This window comes from Pituophis catenifer, unplaced genomic scaffold, assembly GCF_029215685.1.
Source record: "Pituophis catenifer annectens isolate HBS135680 unplaced genomic scaffold, rPitCat1.0.hap2 SCAF_2, whole genome shotgun sequence".
In the NCBI taxonomy this organism is placed as follows: Eukaryota; Metazoa; Chordata; class Lepidosauria; order Squamata; family Colubridae; genus Pituophis; species Pituophis catenifer.
In genome coordinates, this window is record NW_027256882.1 from 125,648,688 (window position 1) to 125,676,521 (window position 27,834).

At 37.7% G+C, this 27,834-nt stretch overlaps 1 protein-coding gene across 1 annotated transcript; it reads left to right on the forward strand.

Moving 5' to 3' along the window:
* The first annotated feature begins 201 nt into the window (after positions 1 to 201).
* Positions 202 to 27,555, forward strand: LOC139312565 (cytochrome P450 2C5-like). The gene is made up of 9 exons (XM_070937466.1): positions 202 to 378; positions 7,628 to 7,790; positions 10,972 to 11,118; positions 16,866 to 17,023; positions 18,068 to 18,244; positions 19,818 to 19,953; positions 23,111 to 23,298; positions 25,852 to 25,993; positions 27,337 to 27,555. Exons 1-9 carry the CDS (start codon positions 202 to 204, stop codon positions 27,522 to 27,524), a joined length of 1,476 nt encoding a protein of 491 aa, XP_070793567.1. The 3' UTR covers positions 27,525 to 27,555.
* Positions 27,556 to 27,834: the final 279 nt, after the last annotated feature.

Genomic DNA, 27,834 nt, shown 5'->3' on the forward strand with positions numbered 1-27,834 from the left:
CAAATACTTAAAGACAGCATTTTATGTTCCCAAAAAATTGATAGAAGAAGAAAAGAAGAAAGACAATTTGGGGAGTAGATGGGAGAAGACTAGCAAAATAATCACATTCTCTTTGTTTTTTTCATTCTTATGTGACTTTGCAGCTTTTTTCCAACCCCAAAGTCTCATTCCTTCTGCTCCATCAAGGCCAGAAGAATAAACATGCAGGTGGATCTGGTCCCTGGGACAATAATACTGTTTGTTCTCTTTCTGCTCATATTCTGGGCCTTCCGGTTTCAGCAAGCAAGAGTCAGGCTCCCTCCGGGTCCCAGGCCATGGTTCTTTCTGGGGAATGTACTGCAAAAAGATATTTTCCCTCTGCAGAAAACCTACACAAAGGTAAGACAGTTTTTGATATGACTCCTTTCGTAGTGGGAGAGAGATTAAGAAGTATTTGGGTGATTACCAGTCACCCAAAATTTGAGAGTTAAATTCTTTCTATTCATCTGTTTTTACCCAGAAGGAAGAAATAGCCCAACCTCTCAAAAGCAGCACTGAGAAAGATAGAATAGACACACAAATCAAAATAGGCAAGAAAATAGTAAGAGAATGCCTAACCACTCTGAATGAATTCAAATAAACTCCACCAGATGGTTTATATCAGAGGGTTCTGTAGGAGCTGTCAGATGAATGTAACCTTTCAAAGCTCCTGTAACATACAAGAACTACCAGAGGACCACAAAGAGATTGTGGTCCCAATCTACAAAAAAAAAAAAAAAAAAAAAGGTGGGGGGGGGGGAATGGATCCAGGAAATTATAGGCCAATCAACTTGACATCAATACCTGAGAAAAACCCTGGAAAAGATAAGCAAGTGGAGGGTTTTTGAGCATCTAGAAACAAACACAGTTATTAGTTAGAAGCCAACATAGGATTCTTAAAAAGAGATCATGCCAGACAAACCTTATATCTTCCTCTGATGAAGTGATTGATTTGGTGGATCAGCAAAATGCTGTGGTTATAATATACTTGGTCTGTTTTTCATTGTTCTGTTCACAGTATTATATACATAATATATTTGTTCTGTTTTTCATTGTTCTGTTCACAGTAATTAGCTTATGACTTCAGAAATTTCACTTAAAATAGCTATGAAATTTGGTCATAAATGAAGAAGTATACCTATATAATTTTATTTTTTTTAATACACTTTATTAAGCTATTATTACATTAAAAACATAAAAAAATATTTCACTCAACAACAGCTATTTGTGGTGTTTTTCTTGTGACCATAATTCGTGCATTATGTACAAAAATTAAATTGTGCGTATTTACATTCTTATTTTATCTGTTACTTATACTTAATAATTATCTATCTTTAATCTATCTCGGTTCTATTCAGTTATACCACTGTTCCCACACATTGTAAAATATCAATGCCTCTTTATCTTTTAGACTCAACGTTAATTTGTCCATTTCTGCGCAATTCATGACCTTTTGTATGACCAGTTTCTCTGCGGGTGTACATTGCTGTTTCCAACATTGAGCATAGGCAATCCTGGCAGAAGTTAATATGTGTAGTACTAGATATTTTATGCTCTTTTTATGTTCCCTCTTTCTTTTTACATTTCCAACATATGGGGTTCATTTTAGGATACATTTTCGCTAATCTCTAAGGGGGTAAGTGCCATCTGTAGAACATTTTATATGCATTTTCTTTATATGCTGCTGATTTTGTTAGTTTATGGTTTCAGATGTTCTCCCAATCTGATAGTTTTATGTTGTGTCCAATATTTTGACCCCATGCAATCATGCATCCTTTCACTACTTCTTCCTCCAGTTCTACTTCCAGAAGATATTTGGAAATTTTAGTAATATTTTTTTTGTCTGATCCTAATAAAATTTTATCTAATTGTTGTGGTTTAAGATATATTCCATAATCTTTTATATCTTGTTTATATCAGTTTTGTAATTGGAGATAAGCCCACCGGTCAACTCGTAGCCCTTGTTTTTGGAGGTCCTGTATTGTTTTTAACTTTCCATGGTTATCTAATAGGTCTTTATATTTTAACATTTTGTTCAAATCTAAATTGTTTGGGTGGCTCATCGCTTCCATTGTGAATAAATCCCATTGTGGGATTTTTATGTAGTCGTAGAGTTGCCAGGTATCCACTATTTGAGCGGACAGTCCACTTTTTTCACATTACGTTCACTATTTTTTTTCACAAAATAGAGGACATTTTTTTATTCAAAAGCTTTATGATGAAATGGTACATAATCTAAAGCTGTACAGTCTAAGCGAATAAGGATAGGAGAATCACGTTTTGTCTTTTTTTTCATAAGTTAGAATGAGACAAAGATCGAATATCCATTGAACTCGATTCTCCGAAAAAATTAATGATGAGATTAAAATAAAAATATATTACAAAATTATGTACAGTTCACATTTTTAAAATGTATTGTAGCTTGTGTCGACTGACCTAAAATGGCGTCGAGTGATGAGAGTGACAGCGGCGAGATTTCGAATTCTTTAAAACGAAAGAGAGGAGTGTACAAATACACCAAAGACTGGGAAGTTACTTTTGTATGGATTACCAACAACAAAACCGACAGAACAAATACGACGGCCTACTGTAAATTGTGTCAGAAATCGTTCACAATTGAATATAATGGTATAAAAGCTATCACACAGCATGCAAGCACAAAAAATCATTTAGATAAGGAGAAAATAGCTTCCAGCAACAAGCGAATCAATTCATTTTTCATTGTTAAAGACTCCTCTTTCAGTGAGAAAGTGACTGTAGCTGAAATGGCTGAAATTTACCATGGGATCAAACACCATATTTCTTTCCTGGCTCAAGATTGCGGTATTAAGTTAATGAAGCAAATTTTTGATGATTCAGAAATTGTAAAAAAGATGTCTTGTGGAAGAACCAAATCATCAGCTATTGTCAATGAGGTTTTGTATCCTTTTTCTATTGAGTTGGTTCTCAATGATCTTAAAACTGGAATTCCATTTTCTCTCTCCTCTGACGCATCAAACAAGGGAAATCGCAAAATGTATCCTGTTGTTGCACAATATTTTACTTGTGAAGAAGGACTGTGTGTGAAAATTTTAGACTTTTATGAGGATTTTTTTGAAGATTCTACATCAATAAAAAATCAGCTGTGTCGAGTTCTTAGTGATAACGAATTGGAAATAAATAATGTTTCAGCTTACTCAGCAGATAATGCATCGGTCAATTATGGAGTGAACAAATCTGTTTACCAAAAATTATTGCTGGAAAATGATAATATTGTAGCTGCTCATTGCAATAATCACATTTTACACAACAGCGCAAAAAATGCATTAAAGCAGTTATCTTTTGATATCGAAAATGTAGTGCTGAAGGTTTTTGCCAAATTTTCGAATTCTGTGAAGAAACGAGAAGAGTTGAAATCATTTTTTGAGTTTTGTGAGTCAGAATTCCATGAAGTTTTGTGCCATGTTCCAACACATTGGTTAAGTTTGTTTAAAGCAGTCGAAAGACTTCTTTTAAACTGGATACCTCTAAAATCATATTTTATTTCTCTTGGATCTGATGAGTGCCATAAGGTTATCTGGAACCTTATTTCGGATCAGGAAAATGAACTCGCAAAGGACGATGAACCAACAATTTCAGAATTGTATTTATATTTCACGCACTTCTTCATGTCAATAATGCAAGACAACCTACTGAAGCTGGAAAGCAAGAAAATTCTTGCATGTGAACTTCACATTATCATGTGTAAGCTGCGTGATTCTTTGCAAAAAAAATACGATGAGCAGTTTTTTGGAATGAAAGTTTTATTTGCCTTACGTAAAAAACATTTGCCTGAGAATGCCGTGCAAAAGTTCAAGAAAGAAGCCATCAATGTGTATCAAAGAGCCATTGCGTACCTAGAAAAGTGGTATAATTTCACCGATTCAGTATATGAGACGCTAAGTTGTTTCAATCTAATGGATCACAATAATCCTCCAACTTTAGAAGAAATGATGAACATCTGGTTATTATCACCATGGCGAAAAGAACTTCCACCCAACACTCTCTTCGATGAAATTTCTGCCTTAGAAGAAGTTTATGTTCATCTGCAGGGCGATTCATCCCTTGATAAGTGGACGTACTGTTCCAGTATTGTGCATCAATTCCGGTATCAAATGCAAACGTTGAACGAATTTTCAGCGTCATGGGAAATTTGTGGACTGACGAACATAACCGACTGCTTGTACCATCAGTTCGAAGTGAACTTTGTATATTTTTTAATATTTCTCAATGTTGTACTGAAATTAAAGAATTATTACTTAAACACAAAGAATTGATCAAAGCTGCGCAGTTAGATAAAAAATACACACAACAGCAAAGTAAAATGTAATTTAATATTTTACATATTATTATAATATATTTGATGTTTTGAATTTTAAGTAAAGTTTTGAAGTGATTATTTTAATATGTGTTAAAATGTTTGTAAGAAAATATATAATTTAATTGTATTTTTTTTTTTTTTTACTACTTAACACTCCCCCACCCGCTTGTCCGCTATTTTTTGGAAGCAGACCTGGCAATCCTAATGTAATGTTTCTTTTTAACTTTAATCCAATTATTTATTAGCAAATTTCTAGTCAAGTGTCTGTGGAAGTATTGTTTTGTAGGTCCTGTTTCCCACAGAAAGGCAAGCCATCCTCTCTACATGTTGTGACCTTCTATATTAGTATTCTTTATTCTTCAAATTGATCCAATCTTTTAACCAAACTAATGTTGCTGCACTATAATATAATTCCTAGTTTGGCAATCCAAATCCTCCTCTGTTCTTCAGATCTTGTAGTAATTTCATTTTTATTCTGGTTTTTTTCTCCTGCCAAAATTTTTTTGCTGTTGTTTTATTAAGGTCATTAAAAAAAGGTCTTTTCTAATTTAACTGGGATGGTCTGGAACAAGTATAGAAATTTTGGTAATATAGACATTATTCTTCCTAAAAGTGACAGTTGCATGTTAGTCCATAGTTCTAAATCTTTTTTTGTTTGTGTAATAGTTTGTTATAGTTATTCTCCTTTATCCATTTGCAGTGCACTGTCAACCATATATCTAAGTATTTGATTTTTCTTGTTGTTTGGAGTCCAAATGTTCTTTCCAATTCTGTTATTTGTAGTTCTGTTAAATTTTTCATTAGAATTTTCTTTTTCTGTCTATTAATTTTCAGTCCTGCTACCGTTCCATATCTTTCTAATTCCTTAATTAATGTTTGTCCTTTCTCTATTGGGTTTTCGATAATAAAAGCCAAATCATCTGCAAATGCTTGCAATTTATATTCTTCATTTCTGGTTTTCAATCCTTTTATTTCTGAATTTTGTCTAATTCGTTCTAATAATACTTCTAGTGACAGTATGAAGAGCAGAGGAGATAGAGGACAACCTTGTCAAACTCCTTTCTCTATATTTAAAGTTTCGGTGTTTTCTCCATTAATTATAATTTTTGCTTTTTGTATCGAATATATTGCCATTATAATATTCTCAAATTTAGTTCCAAAATTCATATCATAAACTTGTTGAATCATAAATTGCCAATTGAGGTTGTCAAATGCCTTTTGGGCATCCAAGAAAACAAAGGCTAATATTCTAAATTGTCCATTATTATTCTTAAATTATTCCTGATTTGTCTATTTGGAAGAAATCCATTTTGATCTAAGCATTCTTTAGCATACTAATTTGAGATTGGAATCTTTTTCAGAGATCTTTGGAAAGACCATCTTTGTTTTTCCACTTCTACTTCCTTCACCAATTTCTTTACAGTTGTTGCTGTAATACTGCTTCTTGTCCGTTCTAACAGTTCTCTGAAACCCAAGAGACGAGAATAGATATAGTTCATGTTTAAACTGTGGAGTCCTTGGTGCTCCCTAACCTTGCTTACAGACATTTCATTACCCAAGCGGGATTCAACTGCTTCTAGCCTATTCGCTAGAACCGGTAGTTAACTTTCTAAGCAGTTCGGAGAACTGGTTGTTGGAAGAAATCTCCTTTTGTTTTTTTCCCACTTTACATGGCTAATCCTGTAAGGAAGGCATTCTGCTGTTGTTTCTAGCCTAATCTTTATTGCCCTGCTTACAGAAACTGCCTCTCAGTTAACCCTTATTAAATCTAACAGCTAAAGGTTCCTGGCAGTACGCCCAGATTTACTAACTCCGGAGTCTTTTTTCCCCCTTTGCTGGTTCTTGACTTTGTTTTAAGATTTTTGTTCTGGTAATTGGTTTAACAAGCAACAGCTACTGTGTTTGCTCCTTTGCTACATTGTAGCTCTAATTGCTTTCTTCGTTGTTCGGCTTATCTCAAGTGTTTACACTTGAGCTTGTGTGGGGTGTGAGCTCTGGAAATGAGCTTTTGTGTTTTAGTTTTAAAAGGATTTAAACTGTTGTGATTTAATTATTTGTATTGTTTTTGAATTTTTTCCTGCCTCGTGGTTTCTTTTTCTATCTGGGGAGGGGGTCTTTCCCCCTGCTTTAATGATTCTGGCACTGTCTTCTGAACTACTCAAAATTTCTGCTACCGGTTCTCCAAACTGCTCAAAATTTCCGCTACCGGTTCTCCAGAACCTGTCAGAACCTGCTGGATTTCACCCCTGGTGTACTTCCAAGGGGCACAATGCAAGCTTGGCACTTATTATTTTTTTTTACTGCCTTTCCGGGGGAGCAGAGCAGAGCAACAAATGATGATTAAGGGACTGGAGGCTAAAACATATAAAAAGTGGTTGCTGAAATTGGGTATGTCTAGTTTAATGAAAAGAAGGACTAGCAGTGACATCATAGCAGTATTCCAATATCTTAGAATTTGCCACAAAGAAGAGGAGGTCAAGCTATTCTCCAAAGCACCTAAGGACAGGACAAGAAGCAATGGATGGAAACTAATCAAGGAGAGAAATAACCTAGAACTAAGACAAAAATTTTTGACAGCTGAAACAATTAATCAGTGGAACAACTTGCCTCCAGAACCTGTGATTGCTCCAATGCTGGAAGCTTTTAAGAAGGGATTGGACAACCATTTGTCTGAAATGGAATAGGATATCATGCCTGAGCAGAGGATTGGACTAGAAGCTCCCTTCCAACTCTGTTTTTTATTTCTATATATAAGTGCAATAATTCTTCTATATGCACAACAATGGAAAGATTTGACACTACTCACAATGGAATAATAGATGGTAAAGATGATGGCGCTTGAGAGATGGCTAAACTGAGTGCCTTGATCAAAGGAAAAAAACACTAATTAAATTTTCAGATATTTTTCATGAAACAAAAAAAATGAAATTATGATATGTAGATTTGATGATTATAAATGATAGATGGTTGAAAAAAATGAAAATTACATTGCAACCATAAATTAGGAGTTTAATGCAAATTTATAATGGTTGAAAAAAAAAAAGGAAATCAATTTCTATTTATTTCTTCTTTCTTTTTTCCTGCACATTTGGCTTTGTTCTTTTTTCTGTACTTCTTTCCTTTCTCTTAAATACTGTTTTCTGTAAGTTATCTTTTTTATTTAAAATTTAATACATTTTAGAGATCCTGTCAACCATTAATTGAATCAGATATCTAACAGTGAGATCTCAAATTCTACTGATTCACACCTTTGGTGGATTTTGTCCTCAGCTCAGTAAGAAGTATGGTCCAGTTTTTACTCTCTGGATAGGAACAAAGCCACTCGTTGTGATTTGCGGATATGAGGCAGTGAAAAGTGCTTTGGTAACTCATAGTGAAGAATTTGGTGGACGACCTTCAGTACCTATCCTCCATCAAGTAACAAAGGGCAATGGTGAGTGTAGACATTATTTTCACTTTGATTTCAGATGTAGTTTTCATTTCTAGAGGAAAGAAAAAAACATTAACTTTTTCAGGCAAGTGATGGTGGCCAATATTTTTTTTTTAGGAATAAAAAATGAAATAGCTAAATCTGTTAGAGGAACTTGAAAATCTGTTTAGTCAAAATGCCAATTAAAGGATAAAGTATTAAAACAAGAAAGAGCAGGGCACTGAAACCTGTGTTTAATATCTGCTTAGAAACTACAGATTTCAGAACTGTCACTCCTCAGGCCTTTTTAAAGCCAAATTTAAAAGTGAACTAATTAAATAGGGCCAAATCCAAATCGTAATAGTGAAAAACTTTCAGTGAGAACCAACAGAAATATCTACTGATATGCTTTAAAATACATTAGATAATGCTAGATATATTTTTTCTTTAGAATTTCATAGTCATTAAGTCATCAAGTTTCAACTAGAATAAAGTGACCAGACGTCCCGCTTTTGGTGGGACAGTCCCGATTTTTAGCAATTTGTCCCACGTCCCGCGGCGTTTCAAAAAAGTCCCGATTTTTCATTCTGCCTCCTGAGTCCCGCTGCCTCTTGAGCCCCAGCTGATGGCTAGAAGAGAAAAAAACTGTTTAAACTCTTGCCCGGGGCTTCAAAGGGCCGCCCTACAGGCAATCAGTGTAAAGAGTTCCTGAAGCAGTTTTTTTTTCCCCTAGCTAAACTGCAGAAACGAAACCGAAACCAGGATCTTTGGTGCAACGTGACAAAATGAGGCAGAGAGAGATTTATTTTTATTTTTATTTTTATTTTTCCTCCCCAAAAAAGGTAGGTGAAAAACTGCAAACAATGGGAAATTTAGGAGGAGAGTTCAAGATTTTAAAACACAAAAGAAAAAAAAGCTGTATTTAACTAGGGAATTGTAATAATTGAGATACTATTAATTGTATATTGTGTTGAAAGCAGAAATGGTTAAGTTGTGGTTCAGAGGAATATATGGGGGAAATTATTTGGTTTATTATTATTGGTAAATATAATTAATTGATTTGTAAGAAATTGGATTGCATGGAAATAATTGGAATATTCATGTTCATATTGATTAATATACAAAAAAGATAGTTTTATAACTAATTGATTTATATTAAAACGTTGAATTTGTATTAAACAACTGTATTACATAATTACATAATTAAACAATGTGAGGATGGATATAAAAATAGATGACAATGGGAAGGGGTATAATATAGAATAGAAGGGAAAAATTGAATTTGATTAAGATTAGAGATGAGGATGAAGGGTAATATTGGTTTTTTTTTAAAAATAGATGAGGAATAAATATGGCAAAAAGGAAATATAGAAATTGTAAATTTAATTGAAGTGACTAAACACTGTTTAAATTTGTGAACCGGCCAAATACTCTGTTCAAAGAAAATAAATTGTATGTTTGTATGTGTGTTTCTAATTACTGCTATTTATTCATATTTGTTCTCTTTTATTCTTTAAAGTTTAACCATTCATTCTTTATCTTAATATCTTTATATTTGTTTGGGGTTGGCTTTCTTCCCTTTCATCTTTTTTATTGTACAGCAATCTTTCTCCTCAAACCTACCACCTCTCTCTTTTCTTTCCTTCTTACTTTCTCTCCCCCCCCTCTTCTTCTCATCCCTACTTCCTCTTCCTTTCTCCTTCTTCTCCTCTCTTCCTCCCCCTCTTACCCTCACTCCTACTCTAATTTCCCTTCCCTTCCTTCATCCCTCTCTATTGCTGTATCCTTTTATGCATATGGACTACTCAGAGGGCTGAAAAAGTTATTTTTGACTGGTCCTCGCACTTTTGACCAGTCCTCGAACTTGCGACTGTCTTCACATTTTACGTTTTTTGCCCTATCTTATCACCATGGTGAAGAGAAGCAGTTGTGAAATGAGTGACATGGTTGTTAAGAATGCTGCATGGGCATAAATGTGAGGATGGTCATAAGTGTGAGGACCAGTCAAAAGTGCGAGGACCTGTCAGAAATGACTTTTTCCAGCCCTCTGGTTAGTCCTTTTGTGCATATGGACTACTCAGAGGGCTGAAAAAGTTATTTTTGATTGGTCCTCGCACTTTTGTCCAGTCCTCAAACTTACGACTGTCCTCACATTTTACATTTTTTGCCCAGTCTTATCACCATGGTGAAGAGAAGCAGTTGTGAAATGAGTGACATGGTTGTTAAGAATGCTGCATGGGCATAAATGTGAGGATGGTCATAAGTGTGAGGACCAGTCAAAAGTGCGAGGACCTGTCAGAAATGACTTTTTTCAGCCCTCTGAGTAGTCCCTATACACATAGCCATGGCCACCCGGTCACATGACCAGGTAGCCACGGCCACCCAGTCACATGACCAGCTAGCCACGCCCACAAAATAAGCCACGCCCACAATGGTGTCCCTCTTTACCAATCTTAAAATCTGGTCACTTTAAACTAGAAGCTTTGACAAAATTTATTTCCAACCATTAGTTTATGTTTCCTTTTTTAAAAAGGAAGGGAGGGAGGGAGGAAGATTTGCCCTTTGCCATTTTTAGGACATATTACATTGGCAAAAGTACAACATTGTGCAATACTGAAACTATCAAACTCATAATACACTTTGAAGCCATCAGATACTACTTGCTGCTTCAAATGTTCATCATGCTGATCTGCAAAACTACTTTGAGGGGGTGAATTGATAGAAAATTTATTGAAATGAAGTACTCTTTCAAAGCTGGGCATAGCCTTACAACTTGGATTCCAAGCCTTCTAAAATTAATAGCTTGCAGGTAGGTGTTGTAATCAGGAGGCCTTTTCAAACTTTATCCAGTAATTCAGTTCTCATCAGATTGCTGTCAAGTTCCAAAATTGAGGACGTCAAATTTCAGGATATATTGAAGGAATAGAAAATAACACTTTTGTTTTTCAAATATAGCTTTTGTTTATGTATGTTGGTGGGCATGTTGGTATAAAGTTGAATAAGAAAAGTTCAAGCCCATAATCAAATCGAATTTCTTTTCCTTTTGCCAAAGTATCAATGGCTTTTGAAAGAAGAAATAAAATTTTATTTCAGCAGGGTAGATGCTTTCTGGATGGGAGTGAATATCAGATAAATTGCTTTTTTATTCTTTAAAACAAATGTTCTAGTGTCTGTTACCTGTTATTGCCAACTTTTATCCTTCCAGGGCTTATTAGTGAATACAAGAAATGGAAGGTTATGCGTCGTTTTACTCTCACCACATTACGGAACTTTGGAATGGGACGGAAGTCAATGGCTGAACGGATGTTGGAAGAAGCCCACTATTTGGTGAAGAAGTTAACAACCTTTGAAGGTGATCTTACATTGCAGAAGATTTTTATTTATTTATAGAATTATATCCCATCTTTAGGCATACAACACAAGGTAGTATACATAATATTCCTGCCTCTATTTGTCCTGCAACAACAATACTGTGAAATGGTAACACACCTTTTTACCCCCCCAAAAGGGGGTGAAAATTTAGGGGCGTCTTATACACCAAATGTAGCCCTGCCCACCCACTGGCCCCTATCCGTCGGCCTGTGCCTCGCAGTAGTTACCTTCTTGCAAGAAACAGCAAGAAAAAACAGCCCTTTTCAGCTTCAGCGTAGGTTAATTAGCATAAGTTGATTAGCTCAGCCTCCCGACTCTCAGCTGTTTTGCTCTCAGCTGTTTTGCTCAGGGCTCTCCTCCTTGCTGCAGAGTGCTGGAGCAGATCTTTTTCCCCTAGCTATGCTGAAAAAACGAAACTGAAAGTAAAGCAGGCTCTTTGCTGCAACGTGACAAAATGAGGCAGAGAGAGATTTCTTTTTCTTTTTCCTCACCAAAAAAGGTAGGTGCAAACAATGGGAAATTTAGGGCAAAAGAGAGAGAGTTCAAGATTTTAAAACACAAAAGAAAAAAAGCTCTATTTAACTAGGGAATTGTAATAATTGAGATTCTATTAATTGTATATTGTGTTGAAAACAGAAATGGTTAAGTTGTGGTTTGGAGGAATATATGGGGGAAATTATTTGGTTTATTATTATTGGTAAATATAATTAATTGATTTGTAAGAAATTGGATTGCATGGAAATAATTGGAATATTCATGTTCATATTGATTAATATACAAAAAAGATAGTTATATAACTAATTGATTTATATTAAAATGTTGAATTTGTATTAAACAATTGTAATATTAAATAATTAACCAATATGAGGATGGATATAAAAATAGATGACAATGGGAAGGGGTATAATATAGAATAGAAGGGAAAAATTGAATTTGATTAAGATTAGAGATGAGAATGAAGGGTAATATTGGTTTTTTTAAAAAAATAGTTGAGGAATAAATATGGCAAAAAGGAAATATAGAAATTGTAAATTTAATTGAAGTGACTAAACACTGTTTAAATTTGTGAACCAGCCAAATACTCTGTTCAAAGAAAATACATTGGTATGTTTGTATGTGTGTTTATCTAAAAATATATATATAAAAAACTTTTTTAAAAAAACAACAACCAAAAAAGGTAGGTGCGTCTTATACTCCAAAAAATATGGTATTTATAAGTCCAGAAACAAATACTTTGTTTTTTATTGAATTAATACTCTGCCTTATGTACTGGATTATTATATGTAAATTCTGTGAGGGGCAGCAGTGATGGCCAGTAGTCCTGGCTGTAAGTCCAATAACATGTCAAATATTGTTGCAATATCTAGTTAGTTTTCTCAGCATCTCCATATGCAGCAGTGGAATGGGCAGGCTGACAAACCGAATTGTATCTACAAAAGCTGGAACAGTATCCTCCAAAATCTGGAAGTAAATTGACTTCTGCAATCTGACACCACTCCATTCCTCTATAATGAAAGAAATGATCCAAAATATCTGAGCATGCTTCCTTGCCTTCGGGAAACCCTTGCAAGAAATAAAATGTGCCATTTTGGTGAAAAGTTCCACCATCATCAACATGGATGTATAACCCTGCACAGATGTCAAGTCTGTTATAAAGCCAATTGACACTGAATGCCAAAGCTGGGAAGAGGTGTTTCTAGGGACTATAAAAGTCTGTTGGCTTGCAATAGAATAGAAGAATAGAATAAAAGAATGGAATGGAATGGAATGGAATGGAATGGAATGGAATGGAATGGAATGGAATGGAATGGAATGGAATGGAATGGAATGCAATGGAATGGAATGGAATGGAATAGAATAGAATAGAATAGAATAGAATAGAATAGAATAGAATAGAATAGAATAGAATCTGTAGTAAATAAAGCCCCCCTCATTTGTGATCTTGTTCAGGAGGGGGGAGCGGATCTGGCAGGAATTACGGAGACCTGGTTAGGCCAAGAGGGGGGGTCCCCCTCGTTGAAATATGCCCTCCTGGTTTCCATGCATTTCATCAACCGAGGTCACAGGGTAGGGACGGGGTGGTGGTGGTTGTTATAAAAGAAGGTCTTGGTCCGAGGGAGGCCACTGTTCCTCAGTTTGCCGGTTGTGAGTCCCTCCTGGTGAAGTGGGGTCATGGGGTACAGGTGGGCTTGTTGATCACGTACCTGGCTCCCTGCCACGTGGCAGAGGCCCTGCCTAAACTGCTCAACATTATAGCCGGGGTGGCGGTTGATACCCCAAGGCTTATAGTCATGGGGGATTTTAACCTGCCATCCATCAGTGAAGTGTCTGAGGCAGCACAGGAGTTCATGGCTTCCATGACAGCTATGGACCTGACCCAGTTAGTGCATGGCCCTACTCACGTGGGGGGAAACACTCTGGACTTGGTTTTTGTCTCTGGTCAGTGGTTGAATGATCTCGATACTGGGGATATAGTGACTGAACCCTTCTTGTGGTTGGATCATTCCCTCCTTCGCCTTGACCTTTGAACCGCTATACCCCGCCGCAGGGAGGTGGAACTGATGAGGTAGTTCCACCCCAGGTGCCTGATGGACCTGGATCGGTTCCAGACGGAGCTTGGGCCGTTTCCTGAGGCTCTGGCTCATGGCTCGACCGAAGACCTGGTGGCTGCCTGGAATAGGGCGGCCGCTGGAGCTTTGGATTGGGTTGTGCCTTTGTGGCCTCTGACTCGGCGCCGATCTCGTTTGGCTCCTTGGTTCACCAAGGAGCTGAGAGAGATGAAGCACCGGAAAAGATGCCTGGAGAGCGGTTGGAGGGCCAGCCGGTCTGAATCTGACCAAACACTGGTAAGGTCTCATATTAAGACTTACTTTGTGGCGATAAAAGCGGCAAAATATAACTATTTTTCTGCTCTTATTGCGTCATCAGGTAACCGCCCGGCCGCCCTGTTTAGGGTGACCCGCTTCTTGCTCCATCAGGAAGCGCAGGAGGACCCCTTGGAGGATAGAGCCGGGGACTTTGTACAGTATCTGTATGATAAAATCGCTCAGATTTGGGAACATCTGGACTCCGACTGGGTAGTCTCAGGGGGAGGGACTGGGGCAGATCTTGAGAATATTATCTGGGAAGAGTTTGATTCTGTGACCCCCGAATAGGATACTGAGTAGACTGAACGCTGCCACATGTTTATTGGACCCGAGTCCCTCCTGGTTGGTGCTGGCCTCTTGGGAGGTTACACGAGGCTGGCTCAAGGGGATTATAAATGCTTCCTTGAATGAGGGTGTCTTTCCCACCACCTTGAAAGAGGCGGTAGTGAGACCTCTCCTCAAGAAGCCTTCCCTGGACCCGGCAGTATTGACTAATTGCCGTCCAGTCTCCAATCTTCGCTTTGTTGCGAAGGTTGTTGACAGTGTGGTAGCACGACAGCTCCCTCAGTACCTGGATGAATCGGCTTATCTGGATCTGTTCTAGTCGGGCTTCAGGCCTGGGTTCAGCACAGAAACGGCATTGGTCGCATTGGTTGATGATCTCTGGAGGGCTCGGGACAGGGGTTGCTCCTCTGTCCTGATCTTATTAGACCTCTCAGCAGCTTTTGATACCATCAACCATGGTATCATGCTGCACCAGCTGGAAGAGTTAGGGGTGGGGAACCGTGTTGCGATGGTTCTCCTCCTTTCTCTCCGACCGGTTGCAGTCTGTGTTGGCGGGGGGCAGAGATCGACCCCGAGGCCCCTTGTATGTGGGGTGCCACAAGGGTCGGTCCTCTTGCCCCTTCTGTTCAACATTTATGTGAAGCCGCTGGGTGAGATCATCCGTGGTTTTGGAGTGAAGTACCACCAGTACGCTGATGACACTCAGCTGTACATCTCCACCCCAGACCACCCCAATGATGCTCTTGAAGTGATGTCCCAATGCCTGGAGGCTGTACGGATCTGGATGGGGAGGAACAGACTCAGGTTCAACCCATCCAAGACCGAGTGGTTGTGGTTTCCGACATCCCGATATAGTCAATTGGTGCCATCACTGACTATTGGGGGCGAGTCATTGGCCCCCACAGAGAGGGCTCGCAACTTGGGGGTCCTCCTGGACTCACAGCTGTCTTTAGAAGAGCACTTGACGGCTGTGGCTGGGAGGGCATTTTATCAGGTTCGCCTGATTCGCCAGTTGCATCCCTTTCTGGATCGGAACTCGTTAAATACGGTCACTCATGCCCTTGTCACTTCCCGCCTGGACTACTGCAATGCTCTCTACATGGGGCTCCCCTTGAGGAGCACTCGGAAGCTCCAACTGGCGCAGAGTGCGGCCGCGCGGGTGGTGATGGGAGCGACGTGGTGCTCCCATGTGACCCCCCTCCTGTGCGAGCTGCACTGGCTCCTGGTGGTCTTCCGGGTGTGCTTCAAGGTTTTGGTTACTACCTTTAGAGTGCTCCATGGCTTAGGACTGGGGTATCTACGAGACCTCCTTCTGCCACCAGTAGCCTCTCACTGACCAGTACGCTCCCATAGAGAGGGGCTTCTCAGAGTGCCGTTGGTCAAACAGTGTTGACTGGCAGCCCCCAGGGGGAGACCCTTCTCTGTTGGGGCACCTGCCATCTGGAACGAGCTCCCCCCGGAGATACGGAGGATCCCGGATCTGCGCGTTTTCCGCCGTGCCCTCAAAACATTTCTGTTCCAGCAGGCCGGCCTGGCATAACCTCTCTTTTAAACTGTTTTAAAAAATTTTTTAAATTTTTTAAATTTTAAATTTGTCTTATAAATTTGGGGTGTTTTAAATTTCATTTTCTGGGCCAAATTATTTAATTGTATTTTAATGTTTTTTTAACATTTGTATTATATGTATTTTATTTTGGCTGTTCACCGCCCTGAGTCCTTCGGGAGTAGGGCGGTATACAAATTCAATCAATCAATCAATCAATCAATCAATCAATCAATCAATCAATCAAATAAGCATATAGCTCTAAGGCAAACATGTCAAATTCAAGGCCTGCAGACCAGATCTGGCCTGCAATGCATTTAGATCTGGCCTGGTCTGGAATTAGCAAGGGGCCAGCCCCGGTGGCCTCGGCCTTGGCCCACCATGCACAGGAGATGGCAAGGGTTCGGGGGCTGGCCCCTCGCCAATTCCAGACCAGGCCAGATCTAAACGCATTGTGGGCCAGATATGCCTGGGTGCACACACAGGAGGTGGCAAGCATTCAGGGGCCGGCAGTGCCTGGCAGCAGCTGCAGCTTGTTGGCCTCAATTCGCCCCATCCCATCTGGCCTCACAGAAGTGATCACAGTGGGGTGGGGGGTGTTAAAAGCAACTTGGAGCAGCGGCACCATGCAGAAGCAATTGCAGAGTGGTGGGGGTGGTGACGTCAGGCAAAATGGGGCAAGCCATTGCTGCCACATTTGGAGGTCTGTGTAGCGCCCATGCTGCTGAGGGATAGCAAAGCTGCAGGCAGGGCAGGCTTTGGCCTAATTTTCTAAACAGAAACAATTCAGAGGCTTCATTTAGATCCCCCCCCCAAATCCCTGCAATATGATTCGGCGGTGTGTGGGAGATTGTCAGACCTTCAGAATCAGGTTATAACTCCCTTTTTCCAGATAGGTAGTAACATTGAAAAGTCACTTAGCAACTGGCCACTTATTACCTGTATTAAAAAAATATTATAAAGTCATTACAGAAAAAGATTTGGAAATGAAAATGTGGTCATATAATCTCTTCTTTCCTTTTGATATTACAGGTCAATCCTTTGACATAGTCCCACACATCGCATCTGCTGTTTCTAATGTTATGTGCTCTGTTGTCTTTGGGAATCGATTCTTTTATGAAACCAAAAACCTTGAACTATTGGAAATCTTACAGGCATTCACAGGATTCTTTGTGAGTCCTTTAGGAACGGTATGTTGACTGTATGTGCTTCTGCAAGCAGAGATTTCTTCTTATAAGCGATTCTTGCCAGTTATTGAATACATTGAGGAATGCTGGTGCAATTGTTAGAATGCAGTATTGCAGGTTAATTTTGCTTACTCTCAAGAGTTTGATTCTCACCAGCTCAAGGTTGACTCAGCCTTCCATCCTTTCAAGATCAGTAAAACAAGGACACAGATTTTTGGGAGAAATATGCTGAGAGGGCTGTAAAGCACTGTGAAGTGGTATATAAGTCTAAGCATTATTGTCATAATGCTTCAGCCTTGCTTTTTCTTTTCTTTTCTTTTTTTTTTTTTGAAAAAAGTTTTATTTTAAATAAAAATAAAAAACAACATAAAAATATCATCCTTACAAACAATTACAGACAGCATCTCGATGGGTTAAAATCATTTCGTGCCTGCAATTTTCCAAATCTCATCATACGACAATTATTCTTTACTCGAACAGAAGATAGATATTTAAACATTTCATTGAAATTTCATTTCATATATACTATCTTATCTCCATACTTTATTGTCAAATCATTGATAGAATATCTCCCATATCAAATATTGTTTAACTTCCTGTTCTCTTATTTCAAATGTCAATCTACTCATTTCAGCACAGTCCAACATTTTCTTAATAATTTCTTCATTGATGAAGCCTTGCTTTTTCTGAGCCAACTATTCTACTACCCATTTCAGAGTGACATTCATAAATAATTGCTTTTTACGTCTTCCAAAAGTACTCCACTTTCATTCTACTATTTCTCATAGTAGCAACTGAGGATATATAAACAAAGAGAGAGAAAAACATAACTAGATAAGCTGAATGTCCATAGCATAGATATTTTATATTCATTTAGTCAGCAGGCACTGCAAAAAAAATCAATAACTGGTCTTGCATAATGTTTATTTTTAACAAATAGAAATAAAAGGGCACTTAATAGAGAAATGGGTTTTTCTGTGTAGTTCTTAAAGCAGAGCACAAGAGATGAACTGGCAATGGTTAACTTTTACTATTACCATGTTTCAGGTGTACAGCGCTTTACCAAATATAATGAATTTCTTTCCTGGACCTCATAAGAAAGTTTTCTCTGACTGTAACAAGATCTGTGACTTCATTAGAAATGAAGTGGACACTCACAAGAAGACCCTGGATCCAGACAATCCTAGAGACTTTATTGATTGCTTCCTTCTTAAATTAGAAAAGGTACCATAGCAAGGATATTTTATTTGCAAGGATAGTTCACACACAAGTACAAAATATGCATTTGTGCCCCATTTTCTTGAGGTGCCCATGATGGTGAGCAAGTTGTACTATTGAAACAGCAGAAAGCAAAAGAACTGATGTCTCCCAACTCTGCCACAAATGCTATATGAAGCCTTCTAGGAGTAGTGGCCATTATAAACAAACAAATTCCCTCCTTAAGAAATGGTTGCGTGGATCTGCTCTGTAATTTCAGCACTGAAGGAGGCAGCTTTACCACAGATCACATCTGCATCCTGTCAGGCATTAGTAAAGCCAGCTTGGTAGTAGTAGGTAAAGCTGCAGAACAGAGAAAAGTTATCTTTTTGGGAGCTGAAAGACCTGAAGATAACGACCTTTGGATGTGCTCCCTAAAATGATTTGGGCCAGGACAAAAATTGAATGTGATTTAATTGCCTTAAAAATAATTAAAGAATTACCCATCCATTCAATCTTTTGCACTTAAACTAAAATTCAGTGGCAACTTTTGAAAAAGTTACAAGGGGTACAAGGTGACAGAATGCCAATTTTGGATACAAGTTTTTGTTTAGTTTACTTTTGTGCCAAAATTAGAATAAGAGTGGAACTGCTCAGAGAATTGCAGTCTCCTATTTAAATCCTGTAATCCTCCAATCCACCTCAAAATACACCAAATAACACCCATGAAATCAGTAGTATGATTCTGGAACTTTTTGCATTGAGTTCTTTTTAAAATGTGGAAATAGGAGAATGTTTCTATCAAAGGACTCCTACTCATTTTTCTATTCTTAAAAATGGAGGAGAAGGTTACAAATATCCCTGTCCTTGTTGGACAGTCCCTGGAAAACCCCCTGGGTCCCTTCTACCGGCAAAGGAGGCTATTGTTCCAACACAGGGAAATTACCCATCTGTTATTTATGTTTTAGGATACTTGGTAGTATCAGAAAAAGTGCAACACTGTGCCGGGTTGCTAGATTGCAGCTAGCAAAACATTCAGTGAAAGAGTAAGATGGATGCTGCTGAGTCATGAGATAGCAAATGCCCGTTGAACATTAAGTAGAGCAAAGCCTTGTGGCTCTTACTAGAACTTAAAAGAAATATGAAAGGGGACATCAGTAAACAAAAGTTTATAAATGAAATGTAATACTTCAGAACAAGATTTCAAAAGCTCAGTTTGTGAGATGGAAATGGATGTTCTATTCCATGAAGAGGAGATAAGAGGAAATTTCTGTGTTACAATAGCTACAAAACTGGTAAGATTCTAGGGAAGACTTGATGATACAGGACAGAAAAAGAAGCTGCCTACTTCATTTGGATCTCAGCTGTTTCTCTTTTATATAAACATTGATCCATCTGACCCAACCACACATTAGCTTCATATTCAAATTAATATAGAGAACATGGAAAATTCTACCTTGGATTATTCCCTGCCTACCCTATAAATTGATCTGAAAGAAAAATAAAATGAGAAGAAGTAGGTAGAATTTTCATAACATGATGATGAAGCTATGTATTACAAATTGCTGCCTCTTTATTTTATTTTTGCCTTATCTTACAGGAAGAAGATTCTTCTGTTCTCTCTGCTGAAGACTTGGTCATGTCTGTGTTTGAGCTTTTCACTGCTGGGACAGATAGCACAAGCAGTGTGATCTCATATGGTCTTAACCTTCTAGCCAAGTTCCCAAATATCCAAGGTATATGAAGTGATAATCTTTGTTTATATTTTCTTTCTCAGATATGGATTCCGAGATATAAAGAAAAATTATAGGTTGGCATTTTCCTACCATTTTTCATGATGTTTTCAGATATTTCTAGTGACAATCCAATATATTAATGACATCTTTCCAATTCGTCTTTTAAAGAGATTTCAAATCATAAGAAGCTAATAAAAATGTTACTGTAGTCTAAGCATTGTTTATAGTGATTTGCATGTCCCCTAGATCATGTTTTTAAAAAAAAACACTAAATAACCCATGCCACACTTGGTCAGTGTTTCAGAGTTATTTTCTTGCCTAAACAGAAAAATACAATGAACAGAGGCAGGTGAAAAATCAATAGGAGATGGAGTGACTTCCAACTTTCTCTCACCTTCCCCTTTGAATTTCCTTGTGGGAAGCTTGACATTGGAAATCTCCCTTCCCTTCCCTTCCCTTCCCTTCCCTTCCCTTCCCTTCCCTTCCCTTCCCTTCCCTTCCCTTCCCTTCTCATCCCATCATCCTTTCAGAGATATATCCTTATCAGATTCCTCAGTGCTTTCAGCAATGTATCTGCCTTGAACATAGCCCATATTAAACTGAGTGGCACAGTTAAACATCAACAAAAGAAATGTTTTATGGCATTCTGTAGTACATCAGAAAGCAGTTTAATGATAATGTTTAATTCATACTATGATTTATAAAATTTGCCAAATTTCAATTCCACAGGAGTCATGGGTCATAGGTGATTGATTTTAACTATCTTTGAAAATGCATGTCATTTTTAAATACAGGTGGTCCTCATTTAACAACCATTCATTCAGCAACCATTCAAAGTTACTACACCATTGAACAAGTGGTAATACAAGTAGTCTTAAAAGCTCTGGCTATCACCAGCAACTCTGCGACCATATGATCATGTTCTGAGCACTTGGCAACCAACTCGCAGTTCCAAGAGTGCAGTGTCCGTTGGTCATGTGATCACTATTTGCAATCTTCCCTGCTGGCTTTCCACAAGCAAAGTCAATGGGGAAACTAAAAGGGAAGGTTGAAAGGTTGGATTTACTCCAGTAAATTTCACTCTCCCCTGCTGGCACAAGCCACTCCTGACCCCATCATGCTTGTACCTCACCAGCTACCTCCTCCCACACAGCAGCTGCACAGCTATGCCATATCTTGCCAGCAACCCACATACTTTTTCCCCATCTGGCTGCAGTCACCCTCAGCCTCCCTGTACTTGCAAAGTGCCGCTTTGGCCTCTAGGGATTATATATTGTTTGTGCTCCTAAGCATTCTCACAATGAACCTATGTCCTGTTGACAGCTTAATTGCTAAAATAGACTTAAGCTGATCCAAGAGGCTCTAGTAGGAAAATGATGAAAACCAAATGTCTTTCCATTGAGTCAATACATGGTACATAAAGGAAACTTAAAGTGACACAATTGAGGATAAAGGTCTACTCAGCTAGCATCATATTGGCATGTAACATTCAATAATCACCTTCATAATTATGAAATTGCATAGTCCATTAGCAATAGGAGTAGCATTTACAACACTATCTGGGCAGTTTACAATGTAAGTGTTATTTGCATATTGCCTTTAACAATCTGGGTTCCTCAGGCAACCTTGAGCCCTGTCAGGATCGAACTCCAGGCTGTAAGCAGAGTTTGCCTGCATTGCTGCCTTTTAACCACTGTGCAACCATGGTTCCATTCCTAGCTTAATGCATATAATTGGAAAGGCTCTTGTCTTTCTTTAACCTATGGAGTATGGAAATTTCTTCCTAATAGTCAAAGAACATTGGGAAGCCCTAACTATTTAGTTCTACTCTTGGAATGTTATCTTAGGAAAGTGCATTCTATCCTGGAATGTAAACTGAAAGAGATATAACCAGTGGTTTCATCCAACTGTAAAAATCCACAAGACCACTACATGGCAGCCAAAAGAGGGGAAAACTCTATTTCTCTGCTATCTACTAATGATTGATAAGTCAATAATCCTTTTGGAGAAAAGTGGAAGTCCTGAAATCAACTAGCCAAGGGTCTCCAAACTTGGCAACTTTAAGACTTGTGGACTTCAACTCTCAAAATATTCGGGCCAGTTGAAGTCCACACGTTTTAAAATTGCTAAGTTTGGAGACCTCTGAACTAGCCTATCTACTTAATAGAAAATGTAACAAAAGGTGATGGTGTTGCGTTTCTATAGCTTGAGCAGAAGAAATTTCCCTTCCTAGTGGTCATCACTGCTCTTGGAGAAGCTCCGATTCCTCAGTTTCTCTCCTCATGCAACTTCATTTGAAGAGTGGTGCATCACAATGTGATGCTACAGATACAGCTTCAAAATACAGGCCCATTTTACTTCTCCTATCCTTTAATGTATATGCTGTAATTTGATGGAATCATTAAAATAGTTCCTCAAACTCCAGTAGTGAGTTCCTGAGTGTTGAGTTACTCTACTCAGTAACTTACCCCTTGGTAGCATTGTGGCTACCAAGTCAACATGATGGTAGACGGCAGCAAAATGAATAACAAACTATATCCCTTTGCTCCTGCCCTTTAGTCAATCAACAGTTCAGTAATAATTTTGAAGAATCTCTCTGGGTGTAGCAGAGAACAATCACTCTCGTGCATCAAAGTCCTTTTCTTGAACTCTGGGTCCAAGAATGTTTATGCAGCAGCTGCATCTTGATTAAAAATCTGGATGACCGCTATCTTGCAGTTACAGAGTTGGAGAATTTGCTGTCATCTAGTGATCAATAGGCTAACTGTCCTCTAGGGAGGCAGAGAAGATAGCAGGGTGGGGAAATGATTGGATGGTATGACTGAATCTTCAAAGCATCCACCACCTTGGACCACATTCTGCATGGAATTGGTGGTGGATTTACTCAAGCTAAATGGGCAGTGGTACAGAATGGCATGTTTAGCTATCCTTTAAGGGCACATGGTGGGGCAGTGTATTTTATGTTGATCTGCTTTTTTCCTCAATTCCAGGATGGGAGCAAAGCATAGCAAACATCTTGGAGCTCAAACAGCTGTGAAATTGGGAAATAAGAAACTAATGTGCATTTTTGATTATCCATATCTAAAGATCAGTGCATTTTAAGTCTGGGATCATTTTTAAATTAATATTTCTGCTTTAAAAATATGATTTATTGCAGCAAAAGCCCAGGAAGAAATAGATGATATTGTGGGGGCAAACCGTAGTCCTTCCATAGAGGATAGAATGAAGCTGTCCTATATCAATGCGTTGGTTCATGAGGTCCTACGTTTTCCGCAAGAAAGCATTGAGAACTTCCCACGTATGACAACCCAGGATGTGAATTTCAAAGGACACTTCATCCCTCAGGTATGAAAAATCAGATCAGTGTCTATGATCCACCTTCCATGTAGATATCTATCTGTAATTGCAGTACGATAAACCTTCTCCAATAATTGTTGCTTTTATTTTGTGAACATCATTTGAATTTTAGGCTATTGGATTTTATAGAATATTTTATTAATTTGCAAATGTCATCAACAATCTTACATATCTCCCATCCTGCTGAGTTTCATTGATTTCTATTACGGTTCTTAGCTAAGTTAATTCTTTTTTATTTGCATCACTGACCTGAGGATGTTTAGTAAGAAAATGAGCACTTTGTTCAACTTTTATTCCTAATTGTTGAAAACTCTGTTTATAGAATCCTATAGAAAAAAACAAAGTGTACAGACCATATGGGCCTTTCTGAGTGGTGGGATTCAAGTAATTTAACAACCAGTTCTTTGCCCTAATGATTTCTTCCAACAACTAGTTTGCCAAACTGCTCAGAAAGTTAACAATCAATTCTCCCGAAGTGATGTGAACTGTCCGAATCCCACCACTGGCCTTTCTGCTTAACAGAGGCAGGAAAAAGGAAACTCTACTCAGAATAAAAGGACAGAGAATAATCATAGATGCAAACATATAAACACTGCCATCTATTGGTTGGCTGTGCTTGTTACATAAAATACATGAATATGTATTCCAACAATAAATTTGGAAATCTTTCCCCTGAATGCAAAAAGTAAAAGTGATGTATTAATGAATTTAGCCTGCCTCCTTTGGATTCTAGAATTCTGCCTTCCTGATAGTGGAAAAGTAGGAGTATCAAATATGTTTTTTTATTTACATTTGTTTTTCATCAGTCATAAAACAGAGCCAGTTTGGTTTAGTGGTTAAGGCAGCCGGCTAGAAACTAGAAGACAGTGAGTTTTAGTCCCAATTTGGACATGGAGCTAGCTGGGTGACATTGGGCTGGACACTTTCTCAGCCCTAGTAAAGAGGCAATGGCAAGTCACTTCTGAAAAACCTTGCCAAGAAAGCTGCAGGGATTTGTTGATTCTTTTTGATTTCTAATTAAATGTGTTTGGGTATCCATACATTTTTAAAAAAACATTTCAATCTTCACAATGATTTGTAACTGTTGTGTGCTATCATTTTTACTGTGATTATATAAAATGCCATATTGTTAGATAAATATAGTTATAATCTAGCCATTTAAGGAAATAGCAATAGCTCACTTCAGCAGAAGCAAAATGGATCTCTCAGTTGTCTGTGACATGATGAAATTTTTAAAAAGTTACAATGCACAGACAAGTTGAACCAGAATTTCAGCTGGGGAACTGTGATTTCTTACATCAAGACAGAGGCAGAATGGAACAGAATTCCTAGAAGTTTGGCATTCTGAAAAATGAGTCATCAGCAGACATATAGTAATAAACCTAATTTATAAATCATCACACACCCTCCAGCCAACACTCAAATAAGCAGGAACAGTCAAGGAAAAAAAAAACCATCTCCCCAAATCGACACAAGGCTGTAAACAACAAGCCAACTTCATTTCCCATTTTAGAGCACAGATAATATTAATCTGGTAATGAAATGCCTGCAAGAAAAACAAACAAACTGAACGGAAGGTCTGTCAGAGAATTGTGAAGGACACATATGACATTATCAGTGAGCAACTGGACAGGTTGTCCTTGATCTATGATCACAATTGAACCCAATAATTTATGTTGCTAAGGGAGACATTTTTAAGTGAATTTTTCCCCATTTTATGGTCTTTCTTGCCACAGATGTTAAATGAATCACTGCTTATTGTGGTATTATTAAATCATCATTCACTTAATCATTAAATTAAGTGAATTGCTGTTTGTTGTATTATTAAATAATTGTTTAGTTAATGGCATGCTTGTTAAGTGAATCTGGTTTTCCCATTGACTTTGCTTGTCAAAAAGTCGCAAAAGGTGATGACATGTCCCCGGAACACTGAAACAGTCATAAATATGAATCAATTGCCTCTGAATGTTGATCACGTGACCATGGGGATGCTGCAACAGTTATGTGAAAAACATTTATAACTCTCTTTTTTCAGTGCTAATGTAACTTTGAACACTCACTAAACAAACTGTTGTAAGTCAAGGACTACTTGTAATGAATTAAGTAGGCATCCATTGTCTCTGTCCAAGTCTTCTGTGTTGGTTTGGGAATTATCCTCATTCTGGATAAAGAACACCATATAGACATGTGTTAAAGCCTCTAAAGAAAAATGATGCTAATGTACCAAGGCAATACAATATTAACACAACTAGGCGGAATTTCTAAAATAATTCAAAATAAGGCTTTTCTTTGGTTGGAGAAAAGGAGTAAGCTGTTGAATAAATAACTTTAAAATGCTCTACATTTCAAATAACATAATTTTGGTAAGGACTTTAATCACGTGACTTGGTCAAACACCAGTCATGGAGAAATGTGTAAATTGCATCAATGTTACTTTTTATACCTTCCAAGGAGTCTCATTTTTAAAAGAATTAAGAATAGTCTGTTTTGTTATAGGGAAAAACTTATCTTTGCTCTCCATATCTTCTTGTCTTCATAAAGGGCACAACTGTTCTTACATTAGGAATTTCAGTACATTTTGATCCTCTCTGCTGGGAAGATCCTACGAAGTTTGACCCAGGTCGTTTCTTGAATGAGAAGGGTAAATTCCAAAAGAAGGATGCCTATTTGCCTTTCTCTGCAGGTAATAGAGGGGTTATGGCTGATTTAGTGTTCTGGGGTCTTCAGGGTTTGTCCAAAATTACCTATAACAGTTTCTGAGCTGTTACCGCACTGAGTTGTTCTTTCTGCCTGCCCTCGCCGCTAGTTGTACCTGTTCCCAGATTTAACACAAGCATCCCCAGAACACTTAGGTAAAATGGCAAAATCACTGAGAGAATCTGATTGAAACATGAAGGAGAGTGTTCAGTCTTTTAGAACCAGAAGAGATGTGGTGATTGCTTTTTTTAAGATAATAAAATTATTGAAGTTTAGAATTACAAAGTTTTTTTTAAAAGCTAACAGACTAGTTAGAGTAAAAAGTAAAAGTATAAAGAATAAAATGAGAAAATATTAAAATTCAAATATTTCAAAATATGTTGCAATATTTTTAAAATATGAAAAAGTTAAAATAGATATCAGTAGATCCAAAGAGAGTCATTCAAAATAACCACATATCACACTTTTCCCTGGTCTAATAAACTCTACTCCTTTTTTTAAGTATACAAAACAATCTTTCTCTGTAATCCATTCAGACGATCCTCTAATCATTCTTGTTGCTATATAAATCCTATACAAATTGCTTCAATGCAGTCTCTTTCATAAATCAAGCAAAAAAATTTACCAATTGTTCTCTGGGATTTTCATTTTTATTTCCTTCTTAATTTAATGGCGTTTGCAGTCTTGTCTCTTTGAAGGTGTCTAACTTCTATGAAAGAGTAAATAGACAATAGACAAAATGGTTAGCAAGGGAAGTACGAACTTAACATCTTGTGAAAGACTCCATTTGCAGCTGGAGGCAATACATTGAATTTCCTTGTCTCCCAAATTCCCCCCTCCCACATAATTTTTTTTAATGTGAGGAGCAACTGAAAGGAGAAAGAACTTGCCTTGAGAGGGCTGTAGGAAGCAACCTACTAAGTGGCTCCTTATTTTGTGGAGCTGTCTTCAGTTGGATATCTTCCCTTGAATTAAAAAATAAAAATAAAAAACAGAATAGGTTTTGCAACATTCAACAAAAGTTTATGTCTTTCTCACTATGTCTTTTTCTTTCTGAGATAATACCTCATATTTCTGTAGCATAAATGATTTGGATATTAATTTGATTAATTGATTGATCGCTATAATTGCCCTTATCAATGAGTCACTGATTAATTGACAATTAACTTAAAAAAAATTTCCAGTGTTGGAGCATTCACAACTTCTGCAGGCAAGTTGTTCCACTTATTAATTGTTCTAACTGTCAGGAAATTTCTCCTTAGTTCTAAGTTGCTTCTCTCTTTGATTAATTATCTTCTTCATTTTGTGTGTGTATGTGTGTGTGCACAGGGAAGAGAGCATGTCCAGGAGAGGCATTGGCAGATATGGAAATCTTCCTGTTCTTTGTCGTTCTGCTCCAGCATTTCACTTTTGAATTGACAATGGACCCTGAAGAGATAGACTTAGAGGCTTTGTTTAAGGAAAGTAGGAAGAATGGGAAGTATCGCTACATACGGGCCATCAAACGTAAAATTTAAATGAGCAACAGAAATAAATATTTTTTCAACTTTCACCAGCCCAAATCTATATTTCTAAAGCTAGATGTAAGGTTCTAAAAGTATCTAAAAGTATTTGCATTAAGGGACCTGAAATACTTGTGGGAAGAATTTATAAATTTATATAACAGTGTTAGAAATACTGTATAGGGAATCATATGTTCACGTACCCAGGTCTTCAACAAATAAAACATTTGATTAATGAAACAAAGTGGCAAATGTTGCATGGAAAAGCTGGCAAGCGATAATAACAATATTGTTTAAACTCACAGCAAAGGTACAAATTAATTAA

Bases quoted from the DNA above. Each gene is read 5' to 3' on its own strand.
- LOC139312565 (XM_070937466.1), top strand. From the start codon at position 202: ATGCAGGTGGATCTGGTCCCTGGGACAATAATACTGTTTGTTCTCTTT. The intron at 7,791-10,971 runs GTGAGTGTAGAC...TTATCCTTCCAG, and splicing joins TCAAGTAACAAAGGGCAATG to GGCTTATTAGTGAATACAAG. The intron at 18,245-19,817 runs GTACCATAGCAA...CTTATCTTACAG, and splicing joins TCCTTCTTAAATTAGAAAAG to GAAGAAGATTCTTCTGTTCT.